Consider the following 24,882-nt stretch of genomic DNA (forward strand, 5'->3'; position numbering starts at 1 on the left):
ATGGTCTAAATTACTGCAACGAAAAATGACGCCACATGTGACTGCACCCTAACGCTGTTCTGGAGCTCTGCACAGAGCTAGAGCAGACAGGTGAGAGTCAATGTGTCGGTGTCACGATGGGACCTCAGCCAACTGTGCCATTCTGTGCATCCTGCAGGAGGTGGGCAGACACGTTAAACACGGACTACCCAACTTGCCAAGGGCTGCACAGAAAAGCATTAAAGGACACCCTGGTCACATTTGTACACGCATGCTTTAGTGTCTAGAATATGCCTGTTATAACTTGTAGTCTTGCTAACCCCTATTCACAGGTATCATTCCCAAAATGACGATAGATAGATTTTGTTTTTAGGGTTACTGACAGCTTTTTTTTATGCTTGGATGATATTTGCTACAGAAAGTCTATTGAAGCAAACGTAACTCAGTCTAAAATCCTAAAAGCTAAAGAAAATTGCTGCATAGCAAATTGACATACAACATCAAATTTTGTGCAGCCTTTTGTGTCATCCAATAACACACATACAATTTGTTATTGTCATATATTTGTTCTTATGGTTCTCTCATAGAACAGGTCAAATGTTTAAGGGTCAAAAAGGAAAAACAGGTTGGGCTGTAGACATTTGATAACTGCACGAAGAAAGTTGTTTGGCCAGCAGTTATCACACCCGCTTTGCCCCTTTACATTGACATGCACAGGTATGTTATCTTTAGGAGAGGATGAGCAGCTGCTGAACAGTGCTGGCACCACTCATCCTTGGGTAAAGCAACGAATAGCCAATGGAGTCCGCTGACGTCCATACACATAAGACTGTCTGCAGACTCTATAGCTAACAGAAGCATCTGCCAAGATAACAAATATGTATGGGCAGCTTTACAGTGTACTTAAATCAATGCAAATAGTTTCCATCTGTATGTATTTACACTTAGGAAATTGGTAGAGAATGCCCTCAAGTGACAAAAATAATAGTAGTCAATGTAGAGCCAGCCACATAAAATCAAGGGTTATTACAACGGTCTTGACAGCACTCAAGAACACTATACATTAACTATGGTGGGCCAAGCTTCTATTTAAAGTCAACTTATTTTCTATAGTTCTGTGGATATCTGTTTAGATAATCCGAACATTAGCCGAAGAAGAAAAAGCTAAATCTTTGCATTAACCCTGCCCAAATGGACGACAACATCAGTCTGGAGAACATCCATGGTGTAATGAAGGATCACTGACATTTTTCCCTTTGCAAAAAAGTTTAATTGCAGGATCATGACTGCCCCTTCCTGGCATCTTCTCCAATGTGACAGCCTAGCGAGATGGATGAGTAATTCCCTGAGGGAGCAAGGTGTATTTATATATTTTACATATTCTATATACATATTGCACATTAGAAGGAATGGGGAAAAAGTGCAAAAAAATGGTTCTTAATAACAATTACAGATACAGGATTCATGGAATGTTCGAAAGCAAATACAATTGATAAAATAGGGAATAATGCCAAATGAACATGTCACAATCAATAGCAAGGATGAGTAGACTCCTGAGTGGGCAGTATTCAAGTGCTCAGTCATCTCATATCTTTTACCTTCACCTTATTTATGGAGCCAGGTCTACAAAATGTAGCTGACTTCTTACATCTTTTCCATGGATCCCCTGTCGGCTATCCTTGTTCGATGGCTAATGCTTCAATGCATGACATTAAAACCAATGATTTAAAGGTTCTGATTGGACATTATACAACTGAAAAATGTTGACCTGTTTCCCTATGTACATACAGGTATGGAATTTTTTTTTTTATACAGAAAAAAATAATCCAGATAGGTATAAAAATGAATGAAGAAATAGGAAAACATAATTCTGCTTTCCTAGCTTTCTTCTACCGGTACATGTCAACATGTGATGCTTCGGCATAGCTTCTAGTAAAATCCTCACAATTAAAAAAGGTTTGAGTCCAGGAGCCATGTTTTTTTTTTCGCACTAGTTCCTGCTTTCATTGCGCAGCACTATGTGACCGGAAGGTAGAGGCTACAGTATGGCTCACTATACAAGAAGAGACAGGGACGAAGTACTATCTGTACTTTGTATGTAAAAGTACTACTCCCTCTAGCAAAGTGGCCACCACCGAACACTCAAAACTAAGCACAATGATAGTGGCTGTGTTGGGCTTAGCCATTGTGAATGCATATTTTTAGAAATAAATAATAAAAGGAAGGCAACGTTATTCTGGCATATGGGGAAGTGGGTGGATATAGATTTTTGCTGTATATAGCTTGTGTGTGTAGAATGTCAAACGGAGGTGTGGGAACAGTTATAAGGGTATTTCTAGATTTAGTTTTGTCTATTCATATTTATTCTGTAAATTATGAAAAAATCAAAAACCTATCTGAGAAAACTCCGTCAAGCATTCTGGATTAGATTCCATACTTGTATTCTGAAATTCTAACTAAAAATCTTTTCACCCAATCCTTGTATTTATTGCAGCATATCCATCACAGCACATTAACCAAAACATTAACACTATTATAACAATATCTGAATACAACTAAGTGACATTTTGGCTATGGCACATTTAAGAAACTTGAACATTTTTTTTTTAAAGTTTTTTGCATTTTTTTTTTTACTAGAGACAGTTCTTGAAAATACAAATTTTAACTTTTGAATGTTTCTTTTTACTTATAAAATTTTTACAATAATCGTTTCGTTTGTAACTTTTTCACATTACAAAAAATCTGTTTATCATTATGACCGCTAAACAAATCACATTTTTATTGCAGGAATAGTTCAAGTGCCTTTAAATATTTATACAAGGGTTAAAAAAATATACTTTTTAATTATTATGCTTTCTAAAGTGGTCCAGGCTTTGTATTAAATATTGTAATTTTATCCCATCCCCACTTTAATTATACGCATCTTAACACTTAGGGTATGTTCACACGGCGGGGGTCCGTAACGGCTGAAATTACGGGGATGTTTCAGCCTGAAAACATCCCCGTAATTTCAGCCGTACCGGCATGTGCAGGCGCTTGAACGCCGCGTCAATTACGGCCGTAATTAGCGCTGCTATTCATTGGAGTCAATGAATAGCGGCTCCAATTACGGCCAAAGAAGTGACAGGTCACTTCTTTGACGCGGGCGTCTATTTGCGCGCCGTCATTTGACAGCGGCGCGTAAATTTACGCCTCGTGTGAACAGACAAACGTCTGCCCATTGCTTTCAATGGGCAGATGTTTGTCAGCGCTATTGAGGCGCTATTTTCGGGCGTAATTCGGGGCAAAAACGCCCGATTTACGTCCGTAAATAGGCCGTGTGAACATACCCTTAAAGCAGCCAGAACATACACACAGACATACATACAACTGCAAAGTTTTAACGGACATGGCTGCTTGGGATTGTACAATCAACACTGAAGCCATCAGCCAGTACCCCAATTCTTTGTCATTGTGTCACCCAACAAACTAAGATTGTAAAACTATTGGTGGTTACAATACCATAAGATTAATACAACACTGACTAAGGCAGAGAAATAGGCAACCTGAGCCACTGTTAATTGTACCAGTCTCTAATGGTACAGCCTGTTACAATATTAATACAAAAAAAAGTTGATTGGTTCACCCTATGTCATGTCTGCACAGAAGTAATATGTTGGGTATACGGAAAACGTCCAAAGCCCAAAGCCACTATCCAGATCCAAAACGTACAAAAAAAAAAAAAATGGCGTCAGGCACGCCACAATATTAAAAATCTACAATTTATTTGAAATCCATTAAAAAACATAGAACATCCAATTGCATTCAGATAATATGAAACAGATCTACAGGTTTCAAGCTGATTTCAGCTTTTAGTCATAGCATAATGCTAGGAGTAAGAGCTCAGATCAGCTTGAAATATGTAAGCCTGTTTTGTATTTTTGGACACAATAAGATGTTCTTTGTTTTTTAATAGAACGGTGGATTTTTATTATTGTGGAGCGCCGGACACCATTTATCAAATTGTAAGCGTGTTACAGAAGCCTTGGCTGCCTAATGCAGTGGTGCTTAGTATTTTCAATTCTGGATCCAAGTTTTGGTGCCTCTAAATGACTGATTTTAGGCTAAACATGCTTCATATTTCAAGACCTAATGCTATTTTCTTTTTAAATTATTTTTAACATGAACGTATCATCAGAAAATTACATTATTTATATCAATTTTTTATTTATAAACATATATTTTTTCCATTTTGATGGTGTTTTTGTATTTGTATATCACTAAGAATAGAAAAAATGCTTCTCATTGGAGCACACACACAATAAGATGCCATTTCCAGTTTCCTGCAGCTCACTTTTCAGCTTTGCTGTGTAGACTTAGATAGTGTCAGCAGAGTCATCTCATTATTATTGGAGGGTGGGGATTTAATGATAGATGACTTCTGTATTGTACTGCTGGAGGTCTAAATAAGGCAGAATACACTATATACACAGATAAGGTTTTGTATGCAACTCTACTAGCGCTCCCTCATTTCTTGGAGAAGTGCACCACTCCATCATTTCTTGGAGACTGTATTAGTCTTTCGATGGTAGGATGTGACTATAGGATGTGTGGGTCTCCTATATTATATTTTTTAGCATTGAAGTAAAATTGAAGCTTTACAATAGGCATATTCATGCTCAATTCTGCAGTCAGACAATGAAATCGGAGATCAAGTAGAATTATAAGCATCAGCTACACTGGATATTTTATAAATTTTTTTGTGACAATATGCACCTTATTTTATTGAAAATGTTACCAAAAATTAATAAATAGTGCATCCAGCATAGTTATCCTATGCGATGACATCATTTTCTATGGTCGTGATGTTTGGCTGTGATGACTAGTCCATCTATCTATAGTAAAGAACTACATAAAGAGTCTCGCCTAAAATGACATACTGGAAAAGGGATATATATTTTTATAGTTACTACTTATTTTGATTCTGCCTCTAAATAGAGATGGTGGCACTTGTGAGGGATTTGAGGTGTCACATGTCTCTTTAGGAAGCATCCTAGCCAGCCATTCAAGTGAACATGGCAATGCTTATTCTATTTCATAGGAACTTCTGAATTCACTTGAGCAGAGGACCCGGATGCAAAATGAGAAAGCTTGTAGCACATCATTTTTAAACAGCCCACCACAAGTATTACAATCTTTGCTCAGTGCAGAATGAGGAGCAGAGTGTTTGTCACCCTGACATTATTCCAGCTACATTTCAAGTCTGTCTAGAATCCCTTTAAACCAGGGAAGATTTACATCTACCGAACTAAATAACAAAAGGGCTAGAAGATTGTTGTCAGTAGTGGAAGTATTAACTACAGGCCTATTAGCATTTTTCTAGAACTGGTATATCTAGTAGCAATAAAACAAAATCAACTAGACTTGTTATAGAAATCTTGAAGCGGTGCATGTCAATTTTACAGTAATAGGGAGAGCAAGATAAGCCCCTGTCCGACATCTCTGGCAACACTTATGTCCAAGGAGAAAAAACGGTCGCACATGTTGAAATCCAACAAGGACTGCCACCATAGACATTGGGCCATTGGCTGTTCCTGCCAAAATTGATCATTTATTGGAGTATGGCTTTGTTTATATAACAGCGGTGTTGCCAGACTAATCAATCACGTTGCAGCCAGTGGTGTAGCTATATGGGTAATAGCGGTCGCGAACAGGTCCTTAAAGAGGCTCTGTCACCAGATTTTGCAACCCCTATCTGCTATTGCAGCAGATAGGCGCTGCAATGTAGATTACAGTAACGTTTTTATTTTTAAAAAACGAGCATTTTTGGCCAAGTTATGACCATTTTTGTAGTTATGCAAATGAGGCTTGCAAAAGTCCAAGTGGGTGTGTTTAAAAGTAAAAGTCCAAGTGGGCGTGTATTATGTGCGTACATCGGGGCGTTTTTAATACTTTTACTAGCTGGGCGCTCTGAAGAGAAGCATCAGCGTTTGCAGGTAAGTCGATCTTACCTGCAAACGCTGATGCTGCTGCAGAATCAACTGTAGCCTCTGGTGCCGATGTGGCCGACACGATGCAGGACCTGTGAGTGACGTCACAGATCTGCACTGTCAGAAGCTGGGCGTTCTGAAGAGAAGTGGATGATACTTCTCTTCAGAGCGCCCAGCTAGTAAAAGTATTAAAAACGCCCCGATGTACGCACATAATACACGCCCACTTGGACTTTTACTTTTAAACACACCCACTTGGACTTTTGCAAGCCTCATTTGCATAACTACAAAAATGGTCATAACTTGGCCAAAAATGCTCGTTTTTTAAAAATAAAAACGTTACTGTAATCTACATTGCAGCGCCTATCTGCTGCAATAGCAGATAGGGGTTGCAAAATCTGGTGACAGAGCCTCTTTAAGCCTAAGGGATGCAAAGGCCCCCCAGCCACATCAAACGCCGCAGTGAAAGGTGGCCTGGTGCGCAAGGTGCTGACACTGTCCAGAGTGTCAGCACAGAAATGTTGTTTGCAACAGCGCATACAAAGGACCTGACGCCAAGCAGCATCAAGACCTTGTATGTACCGGTGCACACAACAGTGAAAAGAAGCCGGGAGCAATAAAGGCGTCTGGTCTCTAAATTTACTTTTTTAATTATTTTTTTTGTCCGATTAAATTAGGGGTCTGATTAATTTAGGGGTCTGGGGTAAATATAATTTAGGGATCTGGTGGGGGACAAAATAATTTAGGGGTCTGGACTGGGGTCTGAATTTAAACTAGGAGTCTGGAGTTTGATGCCTCCCAAGTCCTCATCCTGCATTTTCTTATGTGGTCTGATCATGTGTTATGTCATGATGGGAGTTGTACTTTCACAGAAGTTGTGGTTTTATACTGCGACTCAGGGTGAGGGTACATTTACCTCCCATCTTCCACATAGATCTGGTAATGCTCGGGAAGGGAGAGGCATTCAAAAGTTTTGTCTGGGGCCCAGCCCTTTATAGATAGGTCACTGGTTGCAGGTCTCAGTAAGCAATGGATGTAACTCCATCACTTCCCCCGTTTGTTGTTCTGAAGCATAAAGGTTTCTCACATGTGACACTCCATGCACAGTCTTATACTAAGCTTTAAATTAACGTGACCAAAACTGTATATATATTTTTTTTTAACGCATTGAAGCAGTTCAATTCATGAGGATCTAGGGAATGTAACATTGTCAGGTTAACTATCTTATTCCAAATTATAGAGTATCTTTTGTATGGTTTATGGGATATTCCTTACCTTCATGTACTGCTGTCATCTATTTTATTAGGATAGGTATGTCATCCTTTTCACTCAATTTCTTAAATAGTAGTACTTATTTTTCCATAAATGATCTGATAAAGTGTGAACAGGGTCATGTAACAATTATATAAGATGCTATGGTTTTAAGAACACTTGTACATTTCCTTACTGTTCAGTTTAAAATTCAGATTTTTTTTTATTACTCACTACAATTGTAATCTGAACCAAATGTTGGTGAAATCAATAGCATGTCCAATTCTAAGAACTAGCAGCACCTCAGTGGAATGACATGGGATTTCTTAGTGATGACTGACTCCTAGTCAATTGATAAGTGGAGTTTTGGAATATCTAGTTCAGGTGAATTCAGGTAGAAGTTGTGTATTAAAAAAAGATTCTGGAATAGGGTGGAAATAATCATCTTTATAACACTTCCGAGTGGCTAGCCAGAATTTTCATGGAATTACATACATCCGCAACAACAAAAACATATTGATATGAAATTTTTCGGCTGCGATAGGCTGGCAGTCCTTATTTCTCTGGTAGCCAAATGCCATTTGGTGGGAATAAAACTGAAAAGTTATGATCTCAGAAAAAGTAATTAGCATTATTTCACAACGGGTCTGTTCTCTAATGGTAATGCAAGGTGACACAATGAAACAGGTGGGATCAATGGCTGATGTGCTTTGTCCATCCCATTGCAGTGTTACACACCAATTGTTCTTTTACGTATTAAAACACCTGGCTGGTTACACATCCCATTGCTATGACACAGGGCCTAATTTAAACCCTGCAAGTACCATCTTTATGGGAATCGTAAACAGTTTATTTGGACCAGCCTTTCCCTAAATCAATCCCTCAAAAAACAGCAGCAGTAACCGCTCCGACACAGTCCCAAAAATCTATTGCTTTTTTACTAAGTATCGTTTTCCTGATGTGCACACAAAAATACAAATTAAAAGGAAAAAAAAAAAGAGAAAAAAAAACAAACAACAACAAAAACACATTTCACTAAACAAAGGGAGAAGAGCAGTAGGAATTAGTAAAAAGGTGCAAAACAAAAAAGTGCCATATTGAAACAGACCAGAAGAAGCCTACATCCGGCCTCTACACTTAAACAAGATCTCTTTAGCCATATAAATGTTCATGCCCAAGTACCCTGTAATACATATATTTATATATATAAATATTACTTTGCTTGTATTGCTAGAGACCTCAGAAGTCTCATGGTTAAAAATGCAGGTGTGGTTCTCTTACCAGCCTGCCTTGTGATTGGTCCTTAAACTCTCTCCAAAACATCCTGTAAACAATATCCCCGGGGAAGGGGTGAGAGGTCAAGGACAAATGTCTCTGCATGTCACCCCTCTCCCTCTCCTCCAGTACCCAGGTTTGCGTAAAGTGTCTTGGTTCCTCTAAGTCATGTTCACATACACGAGTGTGTGCACGACTATACTCTCATGAAACTGTTGTGTATTCCAGGTGTCAACTGTAGACTTTTCTATCCCTCCAGTTGCATGGCTGGCTCGTATTCAGAGGTAAAAAGTTCCTTGTAGAGGGGAGGGAAGTGATGTCTCACAATGTCTGGATATATTGCTTTAAACGCCATGAGTTTCTCTGCGTGACGCCCACACAACGCACGCAGGGTGGAGACTTTGCATATTAACTGGGAAAATAAAAAAAACAACAAAGCTTTTATTGTACAAGAATTAATATCAACCCCTGGAGTTTAATTATACAAAACCATAAACATGCCAGACAACATATATAGTTAATCTACTTTCTTCAGCGAGTTAGCTTTACAAGACCCATGCTGACATACTGTATCCATTATCAGCTTATTAGAAGCTTTAACCCCTTAATGACCAGCCTATTTTGGACCTTAATGACCAAGCTATTTTTTACGTTTTTCAATCGTCGCATTCCAAGACCTATAACCTTTTTATTTTTGCGTCGACATAGCTGTATAAGGTCTTGTTTTTTGCGGGACAAGTTGTATTTTTTAATAGCACCATTTTTAGGTACATATTATTTATTGATTAACTTTTATAAACTTTTTTTTGGGGGGGGGAATAGAAAAAAATCTGAAATTTCGCCACTCTTTTTTGCGTCCTAAATCTACGCCGTTTACCGTGTGGTATAAATAACACAATAACTTTATTCAGTGGGTTGTTACGATTGCAACGATACCAAATTTATATAGTTTTTGTATGTTTTACTACTTTTACACAGTAAAAACGCTTTTTTTTCAAAATTATTTGTTTTTGCGTCTCCATATTTGAAGAGCCGTAAAGTTTTTATTTTTTCACCGATGCGGTTGTATGAGGGCTTTTTTTTTGCGGGGCGACTTGTAGTTTTTATTGGTACCATTTTGGAGTTGATGCGACTTTTTGATCACTTTTTATTACATTTTTTTAAAGTCAGGATTCACAGAAAACAGCAATTTTTCCATAGTTTTTAATTACATTTTTTACGCCGTTCACCGTGCGGGTTAAATAATGTAATAGATTTATAGTCGGGGTCGTTACGGACGCGGCGATACCAAATATGTGTAACTTTTTAACTTTATTTTGTTTTTTTAATAGTAAAGCATTTTGTAAGGGGAAAAGCTGGGTTTTTCATTTTTTTTCACATTTTTTTTAAAATTAACTTTATTAAACTTTTTTTTCACTTTTTTACTAGTCCCATTAGGGGACTATAATATGCGATTCTACGATCGCATTTATAATACACTGCAATACTTTTGTATTGCAGTGTATTACTGCCTGTCCGTTTAACACGGACAGGCATCTGCTAGGTCATGCCTGCGGCATGATCTAGCAGGCATTCACTCCAGGCAGACCTGGGGGCCTTTATTAGACCCCCGGCTGCCATTAGAGACACAGACACTCGGCGATCGTATCGCCGGGTGTCGGTGGGGGAGAGAGGGAGCTCCCTCCCTCTCTCCAAAACCACTCAGATGCGGTGCTCGCTATTGAGCACCGCATCTGAGGGGTTAAAGGTGTGAGATCGATACTAATATCGATCTCACACGGCAGAGCAGGGACGCTCCCAGCCCTCAGCTGCCTCTAGCAGCTGAGAGCAGGGAGATTTGACAGCTCCCTGCTCTGTAAACTTATTCCGATGCCGCGACGTAAAAAGTCTATGGCATCGGAATAATGCCCGTTAGTGACCGACGTAGAAACACGATGGGCCGGTCACTAACGGGTTAAAAGTTCTCAAATTTATTTGGAGTAAATGCCCACGGTATTAACGTATATAATGTTAAAAGTCAGAATGACATGCAACCATATAGTCAGAGAAGTGGTGGTAAAAAAAGATTGCACATTATATCATCCATTCTAGAATAGTTTAATATAGTTGGGTACCTAAGTTCAATCATGAGACGTGGCCAGTTGATAACCATAGCCAAGTGTTACTTGGCTAAAGCCAGGGTGAGATTTGGACATTGCTCAATGAGTACAGAGGAGCCAGGACTACACCATGCATGAACACTAAAAGGTCACATTGCCAATAAGGGGCTATCATCACCAGTATGGGCCTGGCTGACTTCTGATATAGGCTGCAGCCCCATGTAATGAAAGGGGAAAATGACAAATAATGAAGAGGTGATAGTTGGCACAGGGTTAGAACAGACAAGGTGTATGGTGAACAGACTTGCTTCACGTTCCATTGAACGCATTTTGTCATGTTCAGAAGACATAATGAAGGAGGCATGAAGGAGCCAGTTCACCTTTGTTAGGATTCCATCCTCACGATGGTTCTTTTGGAGAACGTGTTGCAGTGTGAGTTGGATCTTCTGCTGGAGTTTCTCGATCTTCAACTTCTCCTGCAGCCACGAGCGATCTGATAAACATATTATATGGTCAGTGTTTGGAACTTTGTCTATAAACCTTATATCATTAGGCTGTACAGTGCAAGATCCATTAACTGATCACTTGGGTCAAACAGGGATATACAGTCGAAATCTATGAGGAGTACACGAAAAACACCTGGAAAATATGATAACACAGTAGTTAGCACATGGTTCTGAGCAGTATAAGGCTCTGTTCACACCATGTCCACGGTATATCTGGCGTATATGCTGTGAAAATCTCCCTTCATATGTACAGAATGCATAGCCCTGACGTATGCGTACAGTTAAAAACTTTGTTTATTAACTTCCATTGTAAAAAAAATTATATTGAAACCCATAGCCTCAGAGGCATGTTCACTTTCCTTCTGCAAACCCATTATCTTTGATTATGCTGGATATTTAGGGTATGTAGATGTTTATCTGGTCTCCATACAAACATTTTGGCAATAATACTATTTGAATGTATACAAACATATAGGTTGCATGCATGTTGAGCTAGACACTTCATGAAATCCTATTATCAATGTATCTGCTAGTTTTCATCAATAGAGCTTATCGCAGAGCAACCAAGTTTAAGAGGAAGCAGAATTTTTTTTTTTGGTGTCTGGCAAAAAAATCCAAACATATAACAATATGCATATTCCTGTAGGGCAAGTTAATATATTTAATTATGATCAGTACAATATGTTATAGGCTTTATTTTATTCCTCAATCAACTCAGCCTTTAAAAATACGCCAGTACACCAGCAGTTCAGTTAAGCAAGCAGTTCTGTACACTTACCTCCTGACATGAGCACAAAGGCAGAGAATAGAGCAATTTCATCCTCTGTCAAGTGCAGAGAACATAAACTCTTCCCAAACTCAAACACAAAGCTCATGAAGTCTTCACAACCTGCAGTGGAACAGGGGAAGAGAGATGCCAAACAATAAGACATAGTCAGTTATGCCAGTCGCATTGCACTTGTCTTTAAAATATATGGGCAGTACTTGTACTATATTTAAAATATAGTAAAAGCTTTAAAAAACTAGAATATTCACAGATAAGAAAACATAAAATACAAATACCATATAATGTTATAATAAAATGATGGATTAGAAATAAGGCATTCATAGGAATGGGCAACCGATCACATGGCACTTCACTGGCAGCATATGTTTCCTGATCCTACCAGCATGTGACATCATTGCAGCAGGGCGCTGATGACACAAGCATTTTATGACAGAAATCGTGAGTCTCTGATTCAAGAGATCAAGTATAGATCACTTCCACCAGACTGGCACGAAAAGAGACAGCTACCGTTGCATGGCTGCTAGAATATGTTTGTAATGGAGTAGAGAACGGTGCAGTACCATGGAGATTAGTGGATATTGTATTATAAGGGCATTGTGTCTTATGCATTGGGTACTGCTGTAGCAGTAACTAACCTGTGAGCATTGGTATGACATTATTTACTACTATGTGGTTGGCACAATATTAGGTCTTAGCATTCAGTCGATACAATATTAAGAGTACAATTAGGGCTGGTTTTGGAAGTGTGATCGGGGGTAGGACTAGAGCGGGGCTCACGTATTCTTAGGAAAATGTTCTTATGTTTCCATGAAGTTTTTGAGTCCAAATAGTCATTATTGTGGCTACCAAATGTCTGTTAGTTGTCCACCTGTAGTGTAAGGTACTCCAATCCAGTTTGAAGATTTATTCATCAGTGAGATTATCCGTTGTACGAGCCTTTAGTATAGATATATGTGACTGTATTATCACTAACGGCCAACAGCATTGGCTGAGACACAAATCGGAGTCTGACCACCAGGATTACTATAGAGCAATGTGGTGTATGAGTGTGGTACAATATACTGTGCAGCATTAAATAGTCAATATGCTATGTCGATCTACTGTGGGGACCATATGGAAAGTGGAATCTATGATGATAAAATAATGTCTATTTAGAGACACTTACCTAAAGCTTTGAAGACCTCTATGCCTGCATATTTGCCATCAAAATACACCGTGTTGTTCTGAGAATCAAAGGCACGACATATTCTGATGAAAACGACTTCTAATGAGCCTGGAATAGCAGACAAAACACAAAAATATCACACTTTGGAAATATATAACTGATATACACACTATTATACTCCTGCTATATAGTACTACATATAGATGGCCAGAACAATTATTTAAAGTTAATGGTTTAATAGGGGGCAAAATAAAAAAAGTCATATAGACAGACAACTAGCGGAAAACTGATGACCTGTCCACCGGATAGGTCATCAGTATATCATCGGTGCGGGTCTGAAACTTGGACCCTGCACCGGACGTACATGCTGGAAACAGTTCTCTCCGGCCACAGAATAGCGGCCGAGCTGCAGTACTGCAACTCTGCTCCTATTCAAGTGAATAGGAGCAGAGCTGCAGTTCGGCAGCATGGCCGCTATGCAATGTATGGAGCCATCTGCTTCCGGCTACATCACATAATGTGCAATAACATCCGGTGCCCGCAGGCAACCGAAGCAGCTGAACGGTGCGGGGTCCGGGTGTCGGACCCGCACCGATGATATACTGATGAACTATCTGGTGGATAGGTCATCAATTGTCCGGTAGTGGACAACCCCTTTAACTAGTATTTTTGAACATTTTTAGGGTTTACAATGTGCGGAGTAAAAACTCTTATGTATGGCAAGCTTGTGTCTCACAATTCTGGCTTGGCTAGGTGTCACAAGACAGATTTCTTTACATTAGTCTATGTATTAGATGCTCTAAGAGGAGTAAGCTAGTGGTTGCTTGAGGACAATTTTGAACAGACTGAATGACCACAAAAATCTTATTTGAGGGGCTGGGAGTGCTTGCTACACGTAACAGAGGGCTTACTTCACCATTTCTACAAATCCTTTACAAATTGAACATTACAGATCCTATTTTTGATTTAGTTTTTTTCACTATTATATTTTCTCATATGTATACAAACCTGCTTTCAGCAGCACTATCTGGTCATTCTGACACAGCTCCATGAAGCCATCAATGCGTTTGGCAAATTCAACCACATACTGTATGGCCTCCGTGATTTTTACTGCACAAAGCTGCCACATGACTTCCCGCTGCTGTATAGGGAAATACAAAGACATACTCAATAGATTTATTAACATAGGTGCTTTACCCAGGTCTACAAGCTTGGTGTAGTACTCTTCTTATTCCAATAGGGGGCATTAGTGTTCTAACCAAGTGCTTTTCTCAAGCTGAAATGATGCTTCGGGACAATTCCGAAAAACCAAGAGTAATATTCAATAAGGTCAAAATAGTTAGACAATACGTTTTTATTATTTTAGTCTGCCTGATCATCATTACAAAAAAGTACTACAATGCTATGCAAATTTCAAATTAGACGAAGATTAACAGTGGTCTAATCGTACTTCATATTCTTCAATTATATAGTAGTCCCATCCCCTAGATATCAGTCCTGAATGACAACTGGTAAGTACTACAATATATAAAAAGACAGCGGTTGGAGCTGTTTCGAGAGGTAATGCACATAGTCATAGAAATCCTGCCACCTGACTCAAAAGAACGTCTTATTTACAAATGCCATTGTTTGACTAGTGCTGATTTAGTGCCATTATTGCATGGCTTTTTTTGTCTTTTTATTTTTTATATTTTTTTTAGCCAAAACCAGGAGCGGATCCAAAATAGAGGAGAACCGGTTATTCTTCTTCTCTTTTTTTTTTTCTGAAAAAAATACTAAATGCTCGTGTAATTTTCTACATTTCTACCCTGTTATGATTACATATATTTTTCTGTTATGAAAAAAAAAAAAGAGTTTGGAGTTATTTAACACAGGACATTCCCTTTAAACATAGAGGCTTTGCCTTGTGCCCACAGTGTACCTTGCTCTGGTAACTTTCAATCTCTTCTTGGAGAAAGGTCTGCCATGTTATCTGCTGCAGCTCCTCACGCAAATACTGGCAGGTTTCCATGTGAGACTTCGAGATGTTCTGAGCAAGATGTTCTAGCAATGACAAAGAAAAGGAGTCAGTACATCTAAATGACAAGCACGACTTCCTCTAAACTGTGGCCTTTGGAAGTAAAGAAGTTTTAACGAAAGCAGTGACTTTGAACATAAACTTGACTATAAACATTACATTACTTGCCGAGCTACATATATGATGTGCATAAACACCAATAATAAAGAAAAGCTTTATGAAACAGTTTTTACAAAGGACATGTTTCCACACAAGATGTCCAATTATGACCAATTCCATAAAGCGGAGACTGAAGCAAGTAAATCCAGGTACCATTAATAAGTCCAACTCACCAAGTTCTGCCATTGATACAGTCGGGGAAGTCTCTCCATTAGTGAATGAGCAGTAGGGAAAGAAGGATGATGGCGGTGTGTAGTCACAGAGAGGCTCTGGTTTGATGCCATTGACGTCCAAGCCTGACTGATCTGGGGATGGCTGGATATCAAGGTAGAAGCTGCTAACTGCGGACTCGTTCTTGCCTTCGTCTGGAGTGTGCTCTTCCATGTATCCCCCCAGGTCATCCCGTAACTCTGTCAGCCCATTAGGGGTCAAGCCGTATCCTGCAGGAGTTAGTGGTTCTGCCTCCCCCGGCTGCTGCTGGTGGTCTCTCTGTTGTTGCATGCGATGTTTCTGCACCTCGGCATATAGGCTATCTCTCTGCTTCTTGGACATGCGGCCAAACTTTACAGCTATAGAGAGAAAAATAGAACAAACAATTATATTAAATAGGTTATTGTTGGTATTTCAAAACTCATTTCTGTTTTATTTTGATCATGAGATGTGCGTCTTCTGGAAGAAATATATTCTCACAGCAGGACTACCAGTCAATTTAGAAAATCTTCACATAAGAGGAGCCGAGAACCTGCCCCCTGCTGGCTATGATGAGTATGAGCTGAATATTTAAAGATCAATGTACCTCAAACTTGCGTCATGTAGATTGTAGGAATTTTTTAATTTCCATTAAAAACACAGATTTTAAAATTATCAACAAATTTTCAACTGTTCCACTTCCCTGAATATTTTTTTATTTCAGGGAAAACTAGCACATCATGCCTTCTGATTGTTTCCTTTGAAACAGTCATAGATTGTATGTTGCATAATTCTATTTTTACCCTGTTATATATGCATAGTGCTAGCATATTAAGCAGTGCTGCACACAAAGTATTTACTCACATGTTCCTTTCCCCACTGGAGCTCACAATCTAATATCCCTCTCCGCATACATTCCCACTAGGGCCAATTTCATAGAAAGCCAATTAACCTATAAGCAACTTTTTGGGCTGTGAGAGGAAAGCAGAGTACCCGGAGGAAAGAGAGGCAAGCACAGGGACTGGCACATACAAACTCTATGCAGATGTTGCCCTGATTAGATTAAATCTTAGGAGCCCAGGATTACAAGGCAGTAATAATAACCACTAAGCCAGACACGTTTTTGAACATTATGTTCTATACAGGGCAAAAAGCCAACTTCATTATGCTATTTTAGCACTAGTGTAAGCACACCCTAAGGGCTTATTCAGACGAACGTAAATTTTGTCCGTGTGACGGACGTTTTTGTTTTATTAACGGACGTCAGACGGCTGCATGTATTTTCAATGGGACTGTCCACACGACTGTTGTTTTAACGGACTGTGTGAAGGGCCCGCGAAAAAATAGGAGGTGTCTCAGCTTACTTAAAATTAATGTGGTCTGAATAAAGTGAGACACACCTGATTTTCCTTACAGCCAGCAGTTCATTAACCTTTAAGGGTATGTTCACACGCACTAATTACGGACGTAATTCGGGCGTTTTTGCCCCGAATTACATCCGAAAATAGCACCTCAATAGCGTTGACAAACATCTGCCCATTGAAAGCAATGGGCAGACGTTTGTCTGTTCACACGAGGCGTATATTTACGCGCTGCTGTCAAATGATGGCGCGTAAATAGACGCCGGCGTCAAAGAAGTGACCTGTCACTTCTTTGGCCGTATTTGGAGCCGTTATTCATTGACTCCAATGAATAGCAGCGCCAATTACGTCCGTAATTGACGCGGCGTTCAAGCGCCTGCACATGCCGCGACGGCTGAAATTACGGGGATGTTTTCAGGCGGAAACATCCCCGTAATTTCAGCCGTTACGGACGCTGTCGTGTGAACATACCCTAAGAATGCAGCCTATTTTGGACCAAAGGTCGTAAAAAAAAATTCCCGTATTTTTATCTCTGCGTTCCGAAAGCCATAAATTTATTTTTCTGTCAAAGTGCTTGCTTTTAGGTGTAGTTTTTAATGGCACTACTTTAAGCTAATAATGTATTATATAACTTTTATTCATTTTTTTTGGGAGGGAGGTAGGAAAAAACAGCAATTCCGCCACTGTGCACCATTTTGGGGTTTTGTTTTTACACAGTTCTCCGTATGGTATAAATGACATGATAACTTTATTCTGTGGGCCGCTATGATTATGGCGATACCAAATGTCTTTAGTTTTTCTCCTTTTTTTAAAAATAAAGAAATAATTTTTTTCTGTGTCACTGCATTCAAAGACCCCTAACATTTTTCTTTTTCAATTAAAGGAGGTCTGTTAGGGCCCGCACATACAATTTTTTTAATATAGGATGATCAAAAAATAGCAAATTTGCAATCGTTTTTAAGCCTTTTACTTTTACGCAATTCACCGTGGGGTAAATTTTATCGTACGGGTCGTTACGAATGCAGAAATACCAAATATGTATAGTTTATTATTATTTTTACACTTTTTTCCAAAATAAAGTGTAAGAGGGGGAAGGTTTTTTTTTATACACTTTTTGTCTTTAGCCCCATTATAGGACTTAAACACCTAACCTGATCCCTCATATAATACATTGCAATATTTCTGTATTGCAATGTATTATGTCAGTGTAAAATTAAAAGGCAGCCTATTCGTGTAATATGCTTCAGTATATGGCAGATGTGGGGCCAATGTTAGGCCCTCGGGTGCCATAGCAACCCATCGGGATGGGATCAAGTGATGGTGCCGGCTCAGATATTTAACCTGCACCAACACAGCATCGTAAAAGAACGGCAGCTCGCATAAACTAACTGTAAACCACAACATACGATTAGGGCACAGGGCGGAAACGGGTTAAATTGTATTTGGCTCTGTACACATCACGTTTGCAAACATATTCAGCATATCTGCCGGAAAAGAATCTGCGCATAAGCAGAAGTCATCCATAGGGCCCCATTCACCTGGTGTATTAGAAAAGAGTATGCATTTGGCATGTTTGTTTTCTTTGCTGTACACAGTAGTGTAACAGACTACACTATTCTATACAGGGGAGCACAGTCACATATACATATGAGACATCCCATCAGAAATATATATATATATATATATATATATATATATACTGTATATAAGGGGCCCACTGATGAAATAGCTTAAATGACCCATTGCAAATGTGCATTTTGTTAAACTGAGAAGTTTGTATTGTTTCTAAAAATAATAAATAAAATCAACAATGACAATTACTGCTACTAAGTAAAATACTCTCACATTTCCCACACGCTGAACTCCAGGTTGAGAAAGGTAGGCAAAAAATATGTGTTAATGTACACCAGCTGTAAAAAAAAAATATCACAAATTCTAAAGTTAGGATATAGTCACATGGTGCAATCTAATAGCCGTTGTTTGCCACGATTTGACTGCACTGTGTGAATAAATCTTTTTTTATTAAATGTGGAAAATAAATACAGTAATTAACTCTTTCATGACCAAGGGTCATTGATGCCCCTGTGTCCAGGTCAAATTTTCCATTTCTGACTTACTTAAACGATTATATCTTTGCAACCGCTTTGAATATCACAACTATTTTAACTACCGTATGTTTTTACAAGACTTATGAGGCTTTCATTTTCTGGATTAGTTAAATTAATTCCATGTTTTTCATTTTTATGGTGCGCAGACAAAATCACCAACATGTTTTTTAATATCTATCTATCTATCTATCTATCTATCTATCTATCTATCTATCTATCTATCTATCTATCTATCTATCTATCTATCTATCTATATACGCTGTACAGTTCTGTAACAATTAGTCGTTTTTTCTCTCCGTCAGCCTGGATCGCTGTGAGCGGAGAGTGAAGGAGGCCATAAGACTATGTTCACACAACAGTAAAAAAAAAGGGCAGTTAACAACGGATCAACTGTCAGTTTTTCATGGCTGTTTTACATCAATGTGTCTCAAAATTTGAATAAATTTCCTGGCCGTTTGACCGTTTTTAACCGTCATTTGGCATCAGTTTTTCATAGACGGTAAAACATTTTTAGGAATTTTATTTATTAGGGCTTTATGTGCCTGCCACTTGAAAACACCACAGTGCCCATGTAGATAGTGCCGCAATACCCCTGTAGACAGCAACATCCCACCTGCAGATAGCGCCAGCCCCACTTCTACAGGGAGCTACAGTGGTGCTATCTATAGGAAGGGGGATGCCATTTACAGGGGGGTAAATGGCACCCCCTTCCTGTAGATAGCACAACTGTAGCTGCCTGTGAAGTGGAATCTCTCTTGCCGGGAGTTCCGCTCCTAGGGGGAGCCCCTGATGTCTCTGTCCATATATGGACAGTGACATCAGGGGATTCCTCCGAGAGCAGAATCCCCTGCCAGAGTGTCGGCAGCGCTCTGGCCGGGGATTCTGCTCCAAGAGTAGCCCCTGACGTCACTGTCCATAAATGGATAGTGTTGCCAGGGGCTTCTCAAGTAGCAGAATCCCCGGCCAGAGCGTCAGCTGGGGATTCCGCTCCTAGAGAGAGCCCCTGACGTAACTGTCCAAATATGGGCAGAGACGTCAGGGACTCACTCTAAGAGCAGACCTCCGGCCAGAGCGATCTGACCGGGGATTCTGCTCCTAGAGGGAGCTTAGGTGGCGCTACCTACAGGGGGGGTTTGCTATCTGCAGGGGGTGGCACTATCTACATGGGGGATGGAGAGACGCCGGGGGCTCCCTCTAGGAGGGGAATCCCTGGCCAGAGTGCCCTGGCCAGGGATTCAGCTACTAGAGGGAGCTTAGGTGGCGCTATCTACAGGCAGGATTGCATTATCTACGCGGAGGTTGTGTGTGGCGCTATCTACGGGGACGGGGTGGTGTATTCCAGGGCTCTCAAAGCCCCTGTAGACATGAGAGTGCAGCGCTGCTTACAATGAAGCAGCACTGCACTCATTAATTCCAGTTCCAGGCTGCCAACTTTTATATACGTGACAACTGCCCGGGGCATCAGCAGTTGGAACGTATATAGCCGTATGGCAGTCGTAAGGGGGTTAACTTTTCTTTGTTTTTAAGTGCTTAATATATTAAAACTGTCACCTACCATCACGTGACATGCCCACAGCAAGGCATTTCTGCAGCCGACAGTGTTGACAACGATTCCTGCTTGTCCTGTCGATCAAACAATTCTTCTGCCGTGGACACGAATATGTGGCGTTGCTCTGTTGGCTTCTTCTGAAGAAACCCTGGAAGGAAAAGCAAAAGTAAAGTTTCTATCTATCATGTGTATGTACGTACATTATGGATGAGGATATAAACTTCTATACATTGCACCTGTTGTGCATTTCTACTCATGAGAAATCAGTGAGTCAGTTCTTGGTGAAATCCTTCCTCCATGTCTGTCCAATCCCACAACATCAGTGTGAATACACCCGGCATGGATACACCAGGCCTCCCTGCAGTCTTCTGACAATTCCTGCCTAATGAATAGACTTCTTCATTTCATTACCATATCCACTTCCACTCCTGTATACACATGTCTTAATTAGCTGCTCATTGGCTGTTTAATTACAAGAAAGCAGCTGCCAGCTGCCAGGCCTCTCTGTACCAGCGGCCATGCTGAGAAGTCTCCGCTCCGGTGGGTGACAAGGAGACTCTCTGAAAGCTCTGTGATTTATGGCTGGCTGTGGCAGAATCCTCTGGCTCATTAATCTCTCAAATAGGACCAGCAATTAAAACGTAGGCCTTTTTGACGGCTTTCTTCATTTTTACCGACCATCAGGACTAGTCCCAATGGTTACAGGCACAGCCAGTTCAAAACAAGAGGTTTATGGATATGCATCATCCTGGTCAGCTCATGTATATATGCACATGTCAATTAGGGTGGACAAGTTGAGGATCAGGGGGTAATGCATATACAGAACACATTTATACCATGACCCCTGAGAAAGCTGCAGAAGCGGCGATACCAGATAGACTACTCTAACACAGGGATGTATTAACTCTCATTCACACAGGCTGCCATTTTTTTTTTTACATGCTCACATTATACCTGATGTTATACTGATACATGCATGCTCTGAGCAGCTAGGTTTGCACCTTTTGTATTTTTATGATAGGAAGCGCCCAAACAAGAGGTTTATCCTTCTATAGAGTTGCCTCATGTTGGAGGAATACGTGTTTTAATGCTCTATAGCTCACATGTTTTTTTTGTACTATAATAAAGTTTGTATACTTTTTGCATTGATATTGGTGCACAAGTGTCCTTTATACACACAGCCTAGTGGGATATTTTGCATACATTTAGGCCTAGTTCGCTCTGAGTTTTTTGACAGGCAGAAAAGGAATTTCAGAAATTTTGAGGCAGAGTTTTAATTGCCAGCGCATTTTTCGTGTTTTATTCGCCATTTTTTGCCCGCAGCTGAATCTACCACAGGCATAAAACGCTCAAAACGAGCGCTGCAGGGCTCTTATGCCTCCAATTTATTTCAATGGGGGTCAGAAGCAGAAACCGCTTGAAGAAAGACTATGCAGCTTTTATTTTCCATGAAAAGCGAAAAGATGCCTGGGAAAATTTTTTAATTCGGTTTCAAAATCAGCGCCAAAAAAGTTGTGTGTGAACTGACCCTTATCACAATGAACATAGCTAATGCAGAATACTTTCTACTAATGTTTAACATTTGTTTTGGACCATTATGGGATCCGTAGCTTGGAAACAAATGTCCTAAATGTAAATAGGGCAGAATCTAAAAAGTTATTTATGGAATATAGTCAGGCATTAGTTGCGTACGGATCAGTCGCCTACATTTATGCTCTGATATTTAGAGAACTTGCACAAATTTATGAAATAGGCAAAATGACCAGAGCTTGAAATGCACCCCTAAAGTACAGAGAGGCAGACATTGGACTGAAAACTGCTGATTGTGGAGGAAACGGCGCTGCGTAAACTGACGAACTATCAAATCTTTAAGAAAATGATCTGACCCGCTAAAAAAAATGTATGATGAAGGCGCAATAATCACTATGATGGCTTGTAAATGGTGATTGGACCAGAAAACCTAAATATGGAGAATAGTAGCCTTCTTTCTAATAAAACTGATCCTATCCTAGCAATCTGTTAATACGGCCAATAATAGAGCATTCTAATACTAAATTATAGGGACGTTGGCTTCATCGGATCCAAAATAGAAAACCTGTAAAGTGTAAACTCAACCTTACATGATGGTCCTTTATAAAAAGTGCCAATTTAATAACGCTGACTAAATGCATGACTTGGTTATAATCTACAGGTGTCACTGTTGGAATTGCTATGCACAAAGCCTGCAACGGACATCAACACTCCTCATACCCAGCACAACGGATGTATGCAGGTTAAATGAACAGGACACGAAAGTTATTACAGTGGACAGCAAATACTTAAAATTCATATCTACATATCTTTAATGAAACTTCCTGGTCCATAAAACATACTATGTTAAGGAGCAACCTCATATTACATGGATCTGATCAGAACTCATTTACCTCTGTAAAAATAGCTCATGGTTCTCCTGTCACACTTTCCTTTTTCATCGTCTAGGGTAAGTAATATCTAAAGACAGTTCTGCTGACACGTCTTCCTACACATCTCTCATGTCTACATCTGATTGGCTGATAAGTGCTCTTCTAATCTCTCTCTTTCATTCTGATGTAGGCTTAGGTCAGAGAGCGCGACTGCCACTGTGATGGTAAAATGAAATGCGTGGGCAGATGATGTGACATAGGACTTCCTCGACAACCCACCACAACAGGACAATGTAGACAAATCTCATAGATTAGTTTGTCCAGACTGCAGCTAACTTAAGTTTTCATGAGATATTATTAAGTATTGTATGAGTTTGTATTATATTCCGTACATAGCTTATTCTGGCCACCATTTTGAAAGCAAGCAGAGTAACGTTTAATGTTGTAGAAGTGCATAGTAGTGATCAGCTATACACAAGGACAATCTGATTCTGTATATTAGGCACCCTACTCAATAATAATGCTTAATCTTAGATCTTTTTGAAAGTAATATCAATGAAGGGCATATAAATAATAAAGAAAAAATAAAATAACTATTCTATTTGAAGTGACTATTTAAAAGGTGGTGGCACTACAGAAATTAAATAAACATATACACTATACAATAGTGGCCAAACGTATACGGACACCTGTTGGGTGGGTTTGGCCACTTCAGCCACATCCATTACTAACAAGAGTATAAAGGCACGTATGTAGCTATACAATACCATGAGCATACAGTAGCAGTAATATAAGTCATACTGTGAAGCTGTAGGCCCCATAAGCTAACAAAACAAGACAATGCAGCGTTGTAATACTCATTCGTTCTCCGTTTTCACACTCACTGTAAAGTTTGAAACAGAAAATACGTCAGCCCGAGAATTGTTCATCAGCAGCTTTATGGATTTTAGCTTTCTTTCCAACTGCAAAGTGCCAACTATAAAGCCTGACGGAGTATGAAATGGGTATATGTAATACATGGTCATAGCAGGAGGCGCTCTTTACAGCCGCTCTATACCTTGCCCAATAGAGGGGGTACCCACGCTATAACATTTATTTTCGTCTCAATCTTTTTCTGACAGCCTTAACTGTATTTTTTTGCAGGACGAGCTATATTCTTTATTTCGGCAAATGAGAATAATAAGGGCCTGATCACATCAGCGTTCGGGTCTGTTTGCGGTCAGAGGAACCGATGAACGGAAAGTCGAACGGAAACTATAGCTTCCGTTTGCATAACCATAGATTTCAATGGTAATGCTTCAGTTTCAGTTTGTTTCCATGCCGTAAAGTTTGTGTTTGTTTTTTTAACGGAAACAATAGCGTAGCTGACTGCGCTGTTGTTTCCGTGGAAAAAACAAACTTTCTGAAAGGGAAAAAACTGAAACCGACTGCAACGGAAGCATCACCATTGAAATCAATGGTAATGCAAACGGAAGCTATAGTTTCCGTTCGGCTTTCCGTTCATCTGTTTTAGAATAGATGAACGGAAACCCCAAATGGAACCCAACGCTGATGTGAACAGACACTTAATTATTTTTTTCATCTTTATTATTATTATTATTATTTATTTTTGTAACTTTCGTAATATTTCTTCTTTATGTTTTAACTGTTATTTACGGTCATATTTCTATATGCCAGTACATTATACGTGTGCATAACAATATGTCCAGGCATCTCTCAGGACATACCGCAGAAGAACCTTGGGGGGCTTACTTAGGCCTCAGGGTATTCTTCAAAAGGGTGCATTGCCATGCCATGGTCCACCATGACATAACATAGGGTTCCCCACACTTTTATTTAGATCCTATACACACTGCAATCAGTATTGATCGCCATGTTGAAGTGGTTTAATGGCTGAGATCCCTTGCGGCCTCCCCCTTAGCAAACGTGACATATACATGTTCATATAGCCGAGTTTGGTGCAGAAGAACTTTATTGGCCCGTAATTGAGCTTTCAAGTCAATACTGACTGAGCGCCTAGTCATTGCAAAATCTCACTAATATTTTGGCTTAATTCCTGCAACCCA

At 39.6% G+C, this 24,882-nt stretch overlaps 1 protein-coding gene and 1 long non-coding RNA gene across 5 annotated transcripts in view; one reads left to right on the plus strand and one right to left on the minus strand.

Annotated features, from left to right (window-relative positions):
- Positions 1 to 1,564: 1,564 nt before the first annotated feature.
- On the plus strand, positions 1,565 to 23,374 carry LOC142749574 (uncharacterized). 2 transcript variants are annotated; one of them, XR_012882427.1, is made up of 4 exons: positions 1,565 to 1,769; positions 15,866 to 15,972; positions 22,606 to 22,893; positions 23,007 to 23,374. It is a non-coding gene; the product is annotated as an uncharacterized LOC142749574 (long non-coding RNA). The 2 variants fall into 2 exon arrangements; XR_012882428.1 differs by lacking the exon at positions 15,866 to 15,972.
- Positions 6,355 to 24,882, minus strand: part of RORA (RAR related orphan receptor A) — a 425,240-nt gene continuing 406,712 nt past the window's right edge. For all 3 annotated transcript variants that reach the window (XM_075857792.1, XM_075857790.1, XM_075857793.1), the window contains 8 exons: positions 20,421 to 20,562; positions 15,381 to 15,776; positions 14,953 to 15,074; positions 14,040 to 14,172; positions 13,032 to 13,139; positions 11,858 to 11,968; positions 10,954 to 11,066; positions 6,355 to 8,886 (listed from right to left, as the gene is read on the minus strand). In XM_075857792.1, coding sequence (XP_075713907.1) covers positions 8,722 to 8,886; positions 10,954 to 11,066; positions 11,858 to 11,968; positions 13,032 to 13,139; positions 14,040 to 14,172; positions 14,953 to 15,074; positions 15,381 to 15,776; positions 20,421 to 20,562 — 1,290 coding nt within the window. In that variant the 3' untranslated portion in view covers positions 6,355 to 8,721. The remainder of the gene's footprint in view (positions 8,887 to 10,953; positions 11,067 to 11,857; positions 11,969 to 13,031; positions 13,140 to 14,039; positions 14,173 to 14,952; positions 15,075 to 15,380; positions 15,777 to 20,420; positions 20,563 to 24,882) is intronic.

The sequence above is a fragment of the Rhinoderma darwinii genome, chromosome 3 (genome assembly GCF_050947455.1).
Source record: "Rhinoderma darwinii isolate aRhiDar2 chromosome 3, aRhiDar2.hap1, whole genome shotgun sequence".
NCBI classification, from domain to species: domain Eukaryota; kingdom Metazoa; phylum Chordata; class Amphibia; order Anura; family Rhinodermatidae; genus Rhinoderma; species Rhinoderma darwinii.